Source organism: Portunus trituberculatus, chromosome 2 (genome assembly GCF_017591435.1).
Source record: "Portunus trituberculatus isolate SZX2019 chromosome 2, ASM1759143v1, whole genome shotgun sequence".
Classification (NCBI taxonomy): domain Eukaryota; kingdom Metazoa; phylum Arthropoda; class Malacostraca; order Decapoda; family Portunidae; genus Portunus; species Portunus trituberculatus.
Window position 1 is genome coordinate 9,236,303 of NC_059256.1, and position 15,000 is coordinate 9,251,302.

Sequence of the window (15,000 nt, forward strand, 5' to 3'; positions counted from 1 at the left end):
GTTAAGAAGTGTTTTTAGAGAGTGCATGTTTGGGTGTTTTTGGGCTATTTTTGTGTGTTTTTGGTGCGTATTGGGGTGTTTTTGGTGTGTTTTGTGGTGTTTTGGAGTGGCTTGGTGTGTGTTTGGGGTGGTTCTGGTGTGTTTTGGGGTGTTTTTGGTGGTTTGGGTGTTTTGGTGTGTTTTGGGATGGTTTGGGTGTTTTGGTGGTGTTTTTGGTGTGTCGTGGTGTTTTGGGTGGTTTGGTGTGTGTTGGGGTGGTTCTGGTGTGTTTTGGTGTGTTTTGGTGTGTTTGGAGTGTTTTGGGATGTGTTTGGGTGTTTTGGTGTGTTTTGGGGTGTTTTGGTGTGTTTGGAGTGTTTATGGTGTGTGTTTAGGTGTTTTGGGGTGTTTTGGTGTGTTTTAGTATTTGGTGTGTTTGGTGTGTTTTGAGGTGTTTTGAAGTGTTTTGGAGTGTTGGTGTGTTTTGAAGTGTTTTGGTGTGTTTTGGTGTGTTTTTGGGTGTTTTTGGTGTGTTTTTGGTGTGTTTTGGGGTGTTTTGGAGTGTTTTAGTCTGTTTTTGGGGTTGCAAGGCCGCCAACACACCAGTGACTCTTTGACATCAAAACTTGGCGAAGGTTCAAAGCGTTTGTGTTGAGTGAACCAGTCCTGAAAGTGGGCCATGTGTGTGTGTGTGTGTGTGTGTGTAGGCAGTGTGGGTAATCTGTGTGTAGCGAGGGGACACCGGGACACCATTTCACACACTAACCACCTCCTGTCTTCCACCAGGTGTCCCCCACAGGCAAGAGACGCCAAGTAGCCACTGCAGAGATCAACATGAAACTCTATGCTGGCTGGAACACACAGCACGACATTAAGGTGAGGAGGAGGAGGAGGAGGAGGAGGAGGAGGAGGAGGAGGAGGAGGAGGAGTGAGAGAGATAGAAGAAAGAGTAAAAGGTAAAAGGAGGAGGAGGAGGAGGAAGATTGAAGGAAATACAGGTAGAAGGAGGAGGAGGAGGAGGAGGAGGAGGAGGAGATAGTAGGTTGTAGTAGTAGGTGTAGGAGGAGGAGGAGGAGGAGGAAGAAGAAGAAGAAGAAGAAGAGAAGGAGGAGGAGGATTGGAGGCATAGAAGATAGGAAGAGAGAGAGAAAGACGAGGAGGAGGAGGAAGAAGAAAATAAGAAGACCAGGAAAAGGAGGAGGAGGAAAAAGAAGAGGAAGACCAGGAGGAGGAGGAGGAGGAAATAATAATAACAACAATAATTTTCTTTTCTTTCTATCTCTCTCTCTCTATCTATCTATCTATCTATCTATCTGTCTGTCTGTCTGTCTGTCTGTCTGTCTGTCTGTCTGTCAACTAACGAGCTTCACTATTTCAGGTCAAATTACGTCCTCTGAGCAAGAAAGTGGTGTCTGCCTCGCTGGACCTTACCCTCTCTTGTCTCTTTCTGAGGGAAGGCAAGGCAACGTGAGTAGTTTCTGACCTCTATTGACCTCCGTGTGTGCTCAAAATTGGAGGGAAGGTGGAGGAAAGATGGAGGAAGGTCTGTGAGGAAGGAGGGACATGGAGGGAACTTGTCAAGGGAGATATGGAGGGAAGGAGATAAACATTCGGAGATGAAAAAAATGGATTATTTTAGGTTTAGCATAGTTTGTGACCTTTTTGTGACCTATCCTGACCTTTGTGTGTGGTCAAAATTGGAGGGAAGGTGGAGGAAACATGGAGGAAGGTCTGTGAGGAAGGAGGGACATGGAGGTAACTTGTGGAGGGAGATACGGAGGAAAGAATTGAGGGTACCGGAGGGAAAAAAAATTACTGGTTATCATTTGAGACTATCTTACAAAACGACTATTTTAACTATCAAGGAAGGGAGGTAGGATAGTCAAAATTGAAGGAAAGGTGGAGGAAACATGGAGGAAAGAGTCGAAGGAGATGCATGGAGGTAACTTGTGGAGGGAGATATGGAGGAAAGAATTGAGGGTACCGGAGGGAAAAAAAATTACTGGTTATCATTTGAGACTATCTTACAAAACGCCTATTTTAACTATCAAGGAAGAGAGGTAGGATAGTCAAAATTGGAGAGAAGGTGGAGGAAAGATGGAGGAAAGAGTCTACTGAAGGAGATGCATGGAGGTAACTTGTGGAGGGAGATACGGAGGAAAGAATTGAGGGTACCGGAGGGAAAAAAAATTACTGGTTATCATTTGAGACTATCTTACAAAACGACTATTTTAACTATCAAGGAAGAGAGGTAGGATAGTCAAAATTGGAGGAAACATGGAGGAAGGTCTGTTAGGAAGGAGGGACATGGAGGTAACTTGTGGAGGGAGATATGGAGGAAAGAATTGAGAGAACTGGAGGAAAAAAAAAAAATTACTGGTTATCATTTGAGACTATCTTACAAAACAACTATTTTAACTATCAAGGAAGGGAGGTAGGATAGTCAAAATTGGAGGAAAGGTGGAGGAAACATGGAGGAAAGAGTCTACTGAAGGAGATGCATGGAGCTAACTTGTGGATGGAGATACGGAGGAAAGAAAACAAACATTCGTAGGTAAACATTTTTGTTCCAGAGACGAAGATATGCAGAGTATGGTGTCTTTAATGTCTATGAACACTCCTAATGACATTGCCCGGCTCGACGATTTTGACGACGATGATGAAAATGAAGGTATGTCTGTCTGTCTGTATGTCTGTGTGTCCGTCTGTCTGTATGTATGTCTGTACGTGTATGTGAGAGAGAGAGAGAGAGAGAGAGATTTTGATGTATATATATAAAAGGAGGAGGAGGAAGAGTAGAAGAAGAAGAAGAAGAGGAGGAGGAGGAGGAGGAGGAGGAGGAGGAGGAGGAGGAGGAGGAGGAGGAGGAGAAGGAGAAGAAGAAGAAGATGTGTGTATGTATGTGTGTGTGTGTGTGTGTGTGTGTGTGTCTCTCTCTCTCTCTCTCTCTCTCTCTCTCTCTCTCTCTCTCTCTCTCTCTCTCTCTCTCTCTCTCTCTCTCTCTCTCTCTTTGTTTGTTTGTTTGTTTGTTTGTTGGGTTTAAGTGACGTTTGTTCATGTATTTGTTTAGTGTTTTGCTTTCTGTATGAGGGCTCTCTCTCTCTCTCTCTCTCTCTCTCTCTCTCTCTCTCTCTCTCTCTCTCTCTCTCTCTCTCTCTCTCTCTCTCTCTCTCTCTCTCTCTCTCTCTCGGATAATAATCTTTCTTATATTGAAAAAATCTTTCTCCTCTTCTCCTCCTCCTCCTCCTCCTCCTCCTCCTCCTCCTCCTTTTTCTCCTCCTCCTCCTCCTCCTCCTCCTCCTCCTCCTCCTCCTCCTCCTCCTCCTCCTCCTCCTCCTCCTCTTCTCCCCCACTACCCCCCCAGGACGCAGCCAGAGCGAGCCCAGCAGTGGTTTCTCCACACTAAGGCGCACCCCCCGTCATCCCTTCACCTCCCCACTGTCCCCAGGTACTGCCCCCCCCACCACCCCCCCTATTATTGTGTCTGTGGTTAGTGTGGCGCATTCAAACACCACACCACACAGGCAGGCATTCAAACACCACACCACACAGGCAGGCATTCAAACACCACACCACACAGGCAGGGGCATTCAAACACCACACACACACACAGGCAGGCATTCAAACACCACACCACAGGCAGGCAGGCATTCAAACACCACACCACACAGGCAGGCATTCAAACACCACACCACACCACACAGGCAGGCAGGCAGGCATTCACACCACACACGGGCATTCAAACACCACACACAGGCAGGCATTCAAACACCACACCACACAGGCAGGCAGGCATTCAAACACCACACCACACAGGCAGGCGGGCATTCAAACACCACACCACACAGGCGGGCATTCAAACACCACACCACACAGGCGGGCATTCAAACACCACACCACACAGGCGGGCATTCAAACACTACACACACACAGGCGGGCATTCAAACACCACACACACACAGGCAGGCATTCAAACACACACACAGGCGGGCATTCAGGCACACACACACACACAGGCAGCCATTCAAACACACCACACAGGCAGACAGGCAGGCAGGCATTCAAACACACCACAGGCGGGCATTCAAACACCACACACACACAGGCGGGCATTCAAACACCACAACACAGGCGGGCATTCACACCACACCACACACAGGCGGGCATTCAAACACCACACCACAGGCGGGCATTCACACACACACAGGGCAGGCATTCAAACACACCACACCACACAGGCGGGCATTCAAACACCACACCACACCACACAGGCGGGCATTCAAACACCACACCACACCACACAGGCGGGCATTCAAACACCACACCACACCACACAGGCGGGCATTCAAACACCACACCACACCACACAGGCGGGCATTCACACCACAGGCGGGCATTCAAACACCACACACAGGCGGGCATTCAAACACCACAACAGGCGGGCATTCACACCACACCACAGGCGGGCATTCAAACACCACACCACACAGGCGGGCATTCAAACACCACACCACACAGGCGGGCATTCAAACACCACACCACACAGGCGGGCATTCAAACACCACACCACACCACACAGGCAGGCAACCATTCAAACACCACACCACACCACACAGGCAGGCATTCAAACACCACACCACACCACACAGGCAGGCATTCAAACACCACACACACAGGCAGGCATTCAAACACCACACACAGGCGGGCATTCAAACACCACACCACACAGGCAGGCAGGCATTCAAACACCACACCACACAGGCAGGCATTCAAACACCACACCACACAGGCAGGCATTCAAACACCACACCACACAGGCAGGCATTCAAACACCACACCCCGCAGGCATTCAAACACCACACAGTTGGGCATTCAAACAACACACCACAGGCGGGCATTCAAACACCACACCACACAGGCGGGCATTCAAACACCACACCACACAGGCGGGCATTCAAACACACCACACAGGCGGGCATTCAGGCGGGCACACCACACCACACAGGCGGGCATTCAAACACCACACCACACAGGCGGGCATTCAAACACCACACCACACAGGCGGGCATTCAAACACCACACCACACAGGCGGGCATTCAAACACCACACCACACAGGCGGGCATTCAAACACCACACCACACAGGCGGGCATTCAAACACCACACAGGCAGGCATTCAAACACCACACACACAGGCAGGCAGGCAGGCATTCAAACACCACACCACACAGGCAGGCATTCAAACACCACACCACACAGGCAGGCATTCAAAACACAACACACACACACACAGGCATTCAAACACCACACCACGGGCATTCAAATTCACCACACACCACACACCACACACAGGCAGGCAGGCATTCAAACACCACACCACACCAGGCAGGGGCATTCAAGGCACACACACACACACAGGCGGGCATTCAAACACCACACACACACCACAGGCGGGCATTCAAACACCACACACATTCACACAGGCAGGGCATTCAAACCACACCACAGGCACCAGGGGCATTCAAACACCACACCACACAGGCAGGGCAGGCAGGCATTCAAACACCACACCACACAGGCAGGCAGGCAGGCATTCAAACACCACACCAGGCAGGCATTCAAACACCACACACACAGGCAGGCAGGCATTCAAACACCACACCACACCACACAGGCAGGCATTCACATTCACACACCACACAGGCAGGCAGGCATTCAAACACACCACACCACACAGGCAGGCATTCAAACACCACACCACACAGGCAGGCATTCAAACACCACACAGGTAGGTCAGCAGGCAGGCATTCAAACACAACACCACACAGTCGGGCATTCAAACACCACACCACACAGGCGGGCATTCAAACACCACACCACACAGGCGGGCATTCAAACACCACACCACACAGGCGGGCATTCAAACACCACACACAGGCGGGCATTCAAACACCACACCACACAGGCGGGCATTCAAACACCACACCACACCACACAGGCAGGCAGGCAGGCAGGCATTCAAACACCACACCACACAGGCAGGGCATTCAAACACCACACCACACAGGCGGGCATTCAAACACCACACCACACAGGCGGGCATTCAAACACCACACCACACAGGCGGGCATTCAAACACCACACCACACAGGCGGGCATTCAAACACCACACCACACAGGCGGGCATTCAAACACCACACACACACAGGCGGGCATTCAAACACCACACACACAGGCGGGCATTCAAACACACACCACACAGGCGGGCATTCAAATTCACCACACCACACAGGCGGGCATTCAAACACCACACACAGGCGGGCACACCACACAGGCGGGGGCATTCAAACACCACACACACAGGCGGGCATTCAAACACCACACCACACAGGCGGGCATTCACACACACACCACACACACAGGCAGGCATTCAGGCGGGCATTCAAACACCACACACAGGCGGGCATTCAAACACCACACCACACAGGCAGGCATTCAGACATTCAAACACCACACCACACAGGCAGGCATTCAAACACCACACCACACAGGCAGGCATTCAAACACCACACCACACCACACAGGCAGGCATTCAAACACCACACCACACCACACAGGCGGGCATTCAAACACACCATCCAGGCGGGCATTCAAACACCACACCACACAGGCGGGCATTCAAACACCACACCACACAGGCGGGCATTCAAACACCACACCACACAGGCGGGCATTCAAACACCACACCACACAGGCGGGCATTCAAACACCACACACACAGGCGGGCATTCAAACACCACACCACACAGGCGGGCATTCAAACACCACACCACACAGGCGGGCATTCAAACACCACACACACAGGCGGGCATTCAAACACCACACCACACAGGCGGGCATTCAATCACCACACCACACAGGCGGTCATTGAATCACCACACCACACAGGCGGGCATTCAATCACCACACCACACAGGCGGGCATTCACATTCCACACACCACACCACACAGGCGGGCATTCAAACACCACACCACACAGGCGGGCATTCAAACACCACACCACACAGGCGGGCATTCAAACACCACACCACACAGGCGGGCATTCAAACACCACACCACACAGGCGGGCATTCAAACACCACACACACACAGGCAGGCATTCAAGGCAGGGGCACAACACCACACACACAGGCGGGCATTCAAACACCACACCACACGGTTAAATTCACTATTTCATTGCCTTACAGATTCACCATTATTAGAGAGAGAGAGAGAGAGAGAGAGAGAGAGAGAGAGAATTAATATTACACCATGTCTATCTTTAAATGTCTGTTTGTCTGTCTGTCTGTCTGTCTGTCTGTTTGTCTGTCTAACCATACTAATACAAAGCCCCTCTCCCCCCCCCCTCCACCTCTCACTAACCCCCCCCCCACCAGCAAATGCCCCCCACTACTTACTGGAGCTGTCTGGGTTGCGGAGGGGCAGCCTACCCCCCCTCACCACCACCACCACCACCACCTCCCCTCACTCCCCTTCCCCCACTCCAACCCCCACTCCACTGCAAGGTATTGTGGGTACCAGGTTGTGATTGTGGTGGTAGTGGTAGTAGTAGTAGTAGTAGTAGTAGTGGTGGTGGTGGTTGTGGTTTTATTACTACTACTACTACTACTACTACTACTACTACTACTACTACTACTACTACTACTACTACTACATACACACACACACACACACACACACGGATGTTTTGTTTTTTGTTAATGCTTACAGGCTTGTGTGCGTTTGTGCTTGCTTGATGCGCACACACACACACACACACACACACACACACACACACACACACACACACACACACACACACATATTTATTTATATTCTATACATTATTTGTGTTTGTTTGTTTGCTGGCTTGTTTTTCTTTTTTATTTATTATTATTATTATTATTATTATTATTATTATTTTACTATTATTATTATTATTATTATTATTATTATTATTATTTATTATTATTATTATTATTTTACTTACATTACAAAAAAACATCATTTCTTAATTTTTGTAATAGTAATAATGATAATAATGATAATAATAATAATAATGATAATAATAATGATGATAATGATATTGTATTTTGGATAAGAAGTCTAATTAATTCTCTCTCTCTCTCTCTCTCTCTCTCTCTCTCTCTCTCTCTCTCTCTCTCTCTCTCTCTCTCTCTCTCTCTCTCTCTCTCTCTCTCCTTCCTTCCTTCCTTCCTTCCTTCCTTCCTTCCTTCCTTCCTTCCTTCCTTCCTTCCTTCCTTCCTTCCTTCCTTCCTTCCTTCCTTCCTCTGAATCTCTCAATCACTCCTCCTCCTCCTCCTCCTCCTCCTCCTCCTCCAGACTCTCCTCTCAACCCTTTCATGGAGGAGGAAGAAGATGCGGCCACATTAGAGGGAGGAGAAGAATCAGCCCAGGGCATCTCCACTTCTCCTCCTCCTCCTCCCTCCTCCTCTCCTCCATCCTCCTCCTCTTCCTCTGCCCAGCCCACCACCAGGGACTCCTCTCCACCCCCCCCTGGGACCAAAGGGGGGCCCTCCGTCCAGCTGGGGTGAGGAAACATTATTTTTTTTAGTTTTTTTTGATAATTTAAACGGAAGATTAATTTTTATTGATAATTTTGACTAGAATTCATTTTTAAGGGTCTAGTTGAAGTGACATGATTTTAAGGGTGTTTTTGTGGTTCTAGTGACATGTTAACAAGTTTTCTGCATTATTAACAGGACAAATACTCTTTTTAAAGGGTCTAGTTGAAGTGATGTGGGTTTTTAAGGGGTCTAGTTGAAGTGATGTGAGTTTTTAAGGGTGTTTTTGTGGTTCTAGTGACATGTTAACAAGTTTTCTGCATTAGTAACAGGACAAATACTCTTTCTAAAGGTTCTAGATGAAGTGACGTGGGTTTTTACGGGATTTAGTTGAAATGATGAGGGATTTTAAGTGTGTTTTTGTGGTTCTAGTGACATGTTAACAAGTTTTCTGCATTATTAACAGGACAAATACTCTTTTTAAAGACTCTAGTTGAAGTGATGCAGGTTTTTAAAGGGTCTAGTTGAAGTGACAGGATTTTAAGGGTGTTTTTGTGGTTCTAGTGACATGTTAACAAGTTTTCTGCATTAGTAACAGGACAAATACTCTTTTTAAAGGCTCTAGTTGAAGTGACGCAGGTTTTTAAGGGGTCTAGTTGAAATGATGTGAGTTTTTAAGGGTGTTTCTGTGGTTCCAGTGACATGTTAACCAACAAGTTTTCTGCATTACCAACAGGACAAATACTCTTTTTAAAGGGTCTAGTTGAAGTGACGCAGGTTTTTAAGGGGTCTAGTTGAAGTGACAGGTTTTTAAGGGATCTAGTTGAAGTGATGTGGGTTTTTTAGGGGTCTAGTTGAAGTGAAGAGGGATTTTAAGGGTGTTTTTGTGGTTCTAGTGACATGTTAACAAATTTTCTGCATTGTGAAAGGGGTCTAGTTGAAGTGACGCAGGTTTTTAAGGGGTCTAGTTGAAGTGACAGGATTTTAAGGGTGTTTCTGTGGTTCTAGTGACATGTTAACAAGTTTTCTGCATTACCAACAGGACAAATAATCTTTTTAAAGGCTCTATTTGATGTGACGCAGGTTTTTAAGGGGTCTAGTTGAAGTGACATGATTTTAAGGGTGTTTTTGTGGTTCTAGTGACATGTTAACAAGTTGTCTTCATTGTTAACATCACAAATGCTCTTTTTAAAGGGTCTAGTTGAAGTGACGCAGGTTTTTAAGGGGTCTAGTTGAAGTGACAGAATTTTAAGGGTGTTTTTGTGGTTCTAGTGACATGTTAACAAGTTTTCTGCATTAGTAACAGGACAAATACTCTTTCTAAAGGTTCTAGATGAAGTGACGTGGGTTTTTACGGGATTTAGTTGAAGTGATAGGTTTTTAAGGGATCTAGTTGAAGTGATGAGGGATTTTAAGTGTGTTTTTGTGGTTCTAGTGACATGTTAACAAATTTTCTGCATTACCAACAGGACAAATGTTCTTTTTAAAGGCTCTAGTTGAAGTGACGCAGGTTTTTAAGGGATCTAGTTGAAGTGACATGATTTTAAGGGTGTTTTTGTGGTTCTAGTGACATGTTAACAAGTTTTCTGCATTAGTAACAGGACAAATGCTCTTTTTAAAGGCTCTAGTGGAAGTGACGTGGGTTTTTAAGGGGTCTATTTGAAGTGACAGGTTTTTAAGGGGTCTAGTTGAAGTGACAGATTTTTAAGGGTGTTTTTGTGGTTCTAGTGACATGTTAACAAGTTTTATGCATTATCAAAGGGGTCTATTTGAAGTGACGTAGGTTTTTAAGGGGTCTAGTTGAAGTGACAGGATTTTAAGGGTGTTTTTGTGGTTCTAGTGACATGTTAACAAGTTTTCTGCATTAGTAACAGGACAAATGCTCTTTTTAAAGGCTCTAGTTGAAGTGGTTTTAAGGGTCTAGTTGAAGTGACATGATTTTAAGGGTGTTTTTGTGGTTCTAGTGACATGTTAACAAATTTTCTGCATTACCAACAGGACAAATACTCTTTTTAAAGGCTCTAGTTGAAGTGACGCAGGTTTTTAAGGGGTCTAGTTGAAGTGACAGGTTTTTAAGGGATCTAGTTGAAGTGACGTGAGTTTTTAAGGGTGTTTTTGTGGTTCTAGTGACATGTTAACAAGTTTTATGCATTATCAAAGGGGTCTATTTGAAGTGACGTGAGTTTTTAAGGATGTTTTTGTGGTTCTAGTGACATGTTAACAAGTTTTATGCATTATCAAAGGGGTCTATTTGAAGTGACGTGAGTTTTTAAGGGTGTTTTTGTGGTTCTAGTGACATGTTAACAAGTTTTATGCATTATCAAAGGGGTCTATTTGAAGTGACGTGAGTTTTTAAGGGGTCTAGTTGAAGTGACATGATTTTAAGGGTGTTTCTGTGGTTCTAGTGACATGTTAACAAGTTTTCTGCATTACCAACAGGACAAATACTCTTTTTAAAGGGTCTAGTTGAAGTGACGCAGGTTTTTAAGGGATCTAGTTGAAGTGATAGGTTTTGAAGGATCTAGTTGAAGTGATGAGGGATTTTAAGGGTGTTTTTGTGGTTCTAGTGACATGTTAACAAGTTTCCTGCATTATCAAAGGGTCTATTTGAAGTGACGTGAGTTTTTAAGGGGTCTAATTGAAGTGACAGGTTTTGAAGGGTGTTTTTGTGGTTCTAGTGACATGTTAACAAGTTTTCTGCATTAGTAACAGGACAAATGCTCTTTTTAAAGGCTCTAGTGGAAGTGACGTGGGTTTTTAAGGGGTCTATTTGAAGTGACAGGTTTTTAAGGGGTCTAGTTGAAGTGACAGATTTTTAAGGGTGTTTTTGTGGTTCTAGTGACATGTTAATAAGTTTTCTGCATTGTGAAAGGGGTCTATTTGAAGTGACGTGAGTTTTTAAGGGGTCTAGTTGAAGTGACAGGTTTTGAAGGGTGTTTTTGTGGTTCCAGTGACATGTTAACAAATTTTCTGCATTAAACAGGACAAATAATCTTTTTAAAGGCTCTATTTGGTCGGGTTTTTAAGGGGTCTTTGAAGTGACAGGTTTTAAGGGTCTAGTTGAAGTGACGTGGATTTTTAAGGGTGTTTTTGTGGTTCTAGTGACATGTTAACAAGTTTTATGCATTATCAAAGGGGTCTATTTGAAGTGACGCAGGTTTTTAAGGGGTGTAGTTGAAGTGACAGGTTTTGAAGGGTGTTTTTGTGGTTCTAGTGACATGTTAACAAGTTTTCTGCATTAAACAGGACAAACATTCTTAAAAACTGTGCTAATCGTCTCTCTGGCCTTAGAAAATCATCACTGAGAGAGACAGAGAGAGAGAGAGAGAGAGGAGCATTTTTAATATTACCATAAAAAAAAAATAAATAAAAAATAAAGAAAAATAGATTAATTGCTCTCCTTCCCCCGATTCCCCCAGAGAGTATTCACCCACACCCACTCACCCACCCACTGGATATTCACCCATTTCATTTATTATTTATTTATTTTTGACCTTGTATTTCTCCAAGTGTGTCGTGTAGTGACTGACAGAGTGACTCGTTTGCAGAGCGAGTGACTGCGGTGAGCGGCGGAGGACCAAGGAGGACAGACAGGCACTCCAGCCCCTCCCTCTCACTCTCTCCACCGTGAGTAACACCACACAACACCATCTATGAGTGTTTTAGGGTGTTTTGAGGGTGTTTTGGGGTGTTATGGGATGTTTTTGGAGTGTTTTGGGGTGTTTTGTGGTGTTTTGGAGTGTTTTTAGGGTGTTCTGGGTTTTCTGGGGGTGTTTTAGGGTGTTTTGTGGTGTTTTTAGGGTGTTTTTTTTGGGGTGTTTGGTGTTTTGGAGTGTTTTTGGGTGTTTTGGAATGTTTTATGGTGGTTTTAGGGTGTTTTGGGATGTTTTATGGTGTTTTGAGGTATTTTGGGGTATTTTGGGATGGTTAAAGGGTGTTTTGTGGTGGTTTGTGGTGTGTTAAGGGTGTTTTAGAGTGTTTTGGGTGTTTTGGGGTGTTTTGGGTGTTTTAAGGTGTTTTGGGATGTTTTTGGATATTTTAAGGTGTTTTGTGGTATTTTAGAGTGTTTTGGGGTGTTTTCTGGTGTTCTGGGGTGTTTTAGGGTGTCTTAGGGTGTATTAAGCTATTGTAGGGATATTTTAGGGTGTTTTAGAGTGTTAAGAGTGTTTTAAGAGTGTTTTAGTGTATTATGGTGTTTTGAGATGTTTTGTGGCATGTTAGGGTGGTTTAAGGGCATTTTGTGGTGTTTAGGATGTTTTGTGATGTTTTAGGGTGTTTTGTGGTGATTTTGGGTGTTTTGGGGTGTTTTTAGGGTGTTTTAGGATGATTTTCCTCATCCTATTTTCTCTTACTGTTTTTCCTCCTCCTCCTCCTCCTCCTCCTCCTCCTCCTCCTCCTCCTCCTCCTCCTCCTCCTTCTCCTCCTCCTCTTCCTCCTTCTCTTTCTTCTCTTCCTCCTTCTGTTTCTTCTTTTCCTGCTTTTCCTCCTCCTCCTCCTCCTCCTCCTCCTCCTCCCTCCTCCTCCTCCTCCTCCTCCTCCTCCTCCTCCTCCTCCTAACCAAAGTATTTCTCCGCAGATAAACACAGCGAACAAGGGAAGAGGAGGTGGAGAAAACGGAGGAAGCCAAGAAGGAGGAGGAGGAGGAGGAGGAGGGTGCACACCAGGCCAGGACTTGCTGTCGTGGTGCCAGACGGTGACCCAAGGGTACAAAGGGGTTAAGGTCACCAATATGACAACCTCTTGGAGAAATGGCCTTGCTTTCTGTGCTATTGTTCACCACTTTAGACCTGACCTTATGTGAGTGTGTGTGTGTGTGTGTGTGTGTGTTTTTGGGGTGTTTTTGTGGGAGAGAAAGTGGATTGTATGTGTTTTGGAGTGTGTTTTGAGTGACTGAGGGAAAGAGAATTTTGATGTGTTTTGAGTGAGTGAGGGTTTTTTAAAAGAGAGAGTGTTTTTGAGTGAGTGAGTTTTTAAGAGAGTGTTTTTGAGTGTTTTGAGTGAGTGGGTTTTTAAAGAGAGAGAGTGTTTTTGAGTGCATTTTGAGTGAATGAGGATTTTTTTACTTAGAGAGAGTGTTTTTTGAGTGCGTTTTGAGTAACTGAGGGTTTTTTAAAAGAGAGAGTGTTTTGAGTGCGTTTTGAGTGAGTGAGGGTTTTTTAAAAGAGAGAGAGTGTTTTTGAGTGCGTTTTGAGTGAGTGGGTTTTTTTTAAAGAGAGAGTGTTTTTGAGTGCGTTTTGAGTGAGTGAGGTTTTTTTTTTACCAGAAAGAGTGTTTTTGAGTGTGTTTTGAGTGAGTGAGGGTTTTTTTAGAAGAGAGAGAGTGTTTTTGAGTGTGTTTTGAGTGAGTGAGGGTTTTTTACTTAGAGAGAGTGTTTTTAAGTGCGTTTTGAGTGAGTGAGGTTTTTTTACCAGAGAGAGAGTGTTTTCGAGTGCGTTTTGAGTGAGATCATATTTTCGAGTGCATTTTGAGTGATTCAAAGTGTTTCTGAGTGCAATTTGAGTGAGTGAGGGTTTTTTTTAAAAGAGAGAGTGTTTTTGAGTGCGTTTTGAGTGAGTGAGGGTTTTTTAAAAGAGAGAGAGTGTTTTTGAGTGCATTTTGAGTGAGTGAGGGTTTTTTAAAAGAGAGTGTGTTTTTGAGTGTGTTTTGAGTGAGTGAGGTTTTTTTTACCAGAGAGAGAGTGTTTTTGAGTGCATTTTGAGTGAGTGAGGGTTTTTTAAAAGAGAGAGTGTTTTTGAGTGTGTTTTGAGTGAGTGAGTGTTTTTGAGTGATTCAAAGTGTTTTGAGTGCATTTTGAGTGAGTGAGGGTTTTTTAAAAGAGAGAGTGTGTTTTGAGTGTGTTTTGAGTCAGATCATATTTTCGAGTGCATTTTGAGTGATTCAAAGTGTTTCTGAGTGCAATTTGAGCGAGAGAGAGTGTTGGTTTTAGAAAGAGAGAAAAGTGTGTTTTTGAGTGCATTTTGAGTGAGAGAAAACCATACTTGAGTGCATTTCGAGTCCATAACAACAATTTTGAGTGCATTTTAAGCAAGAGAGACCAATATTTGAGTGCATTTCAAGTCAATAACAATTTTGAGTGCATTTTGAGCAAGAGAGACCAATATTTGAGTGCATTTCAAGTCAATAACATTTATGAGTGCATTTTAAGCGAAAAACCATTTTTTAGCACATTTCAAGTCAATAACAACATATTTGAGTGCATTTTGAGCAAGAGAGACTATATTTAAGTGCATTTCCTGCATTAGAGAGCACACCAACACACACTAACACACTCTAAACCCTTGCAGAGAGTTCGACAGCCTCTCGCCGCAGGATATCAAGGGAAACTGCAAGAAGGCCTTTGAAGCTGGAGAGAGACTTGGGGTGACTCGCCTGATTGAGCCACAAGACATGGTTATTCTTACTGTGCCTGACAAACTCCACGTCATGACCTACTTGTACCAACTAAGGGCACATTTCA

The 15,000-nt window shown here is 44.9% G+C and overlaps 1 protein-coding gene across 1 annotated transcript in view; it reads left to right on the forward strand.

Annotated features, from left to right (window-relative positions):
• LOC123505057 (EH domain-binding protein 1-like) overlaps positions 1 to 15,000 on the forward strand; it is a 59,794-nt gene that overhangs the window by 6,408 nt on the left and 38,386 nt on the right. The window contains 8 exon segments of the mRNA XM_045256086.1: positions 766 to 855; positions 1,358 to 1,446; positions 2,553 to 2,650; positions 3,344 to 3,427; positions 8,362 to 8,569; positions 12,092 to 12,170; positions 13,120 to 13,340; positions 14,828 to 15,000. The exon segment at positions 14,828 to 15,000 is cut by the window's right edge and continues 3 nt beyond it. Coding sequence (XP_045112021.1) covers positions 766 to 855; positions 1,358 to 1,446; positions 2,553 to 2,650; positions 3,344 to 3,427; positions 8,362 to 8,569; positions 12,092 to 12,170; positions 13,120 to 13,340; positions 14,828 to 15,000 — 1,042 coding nt within the window.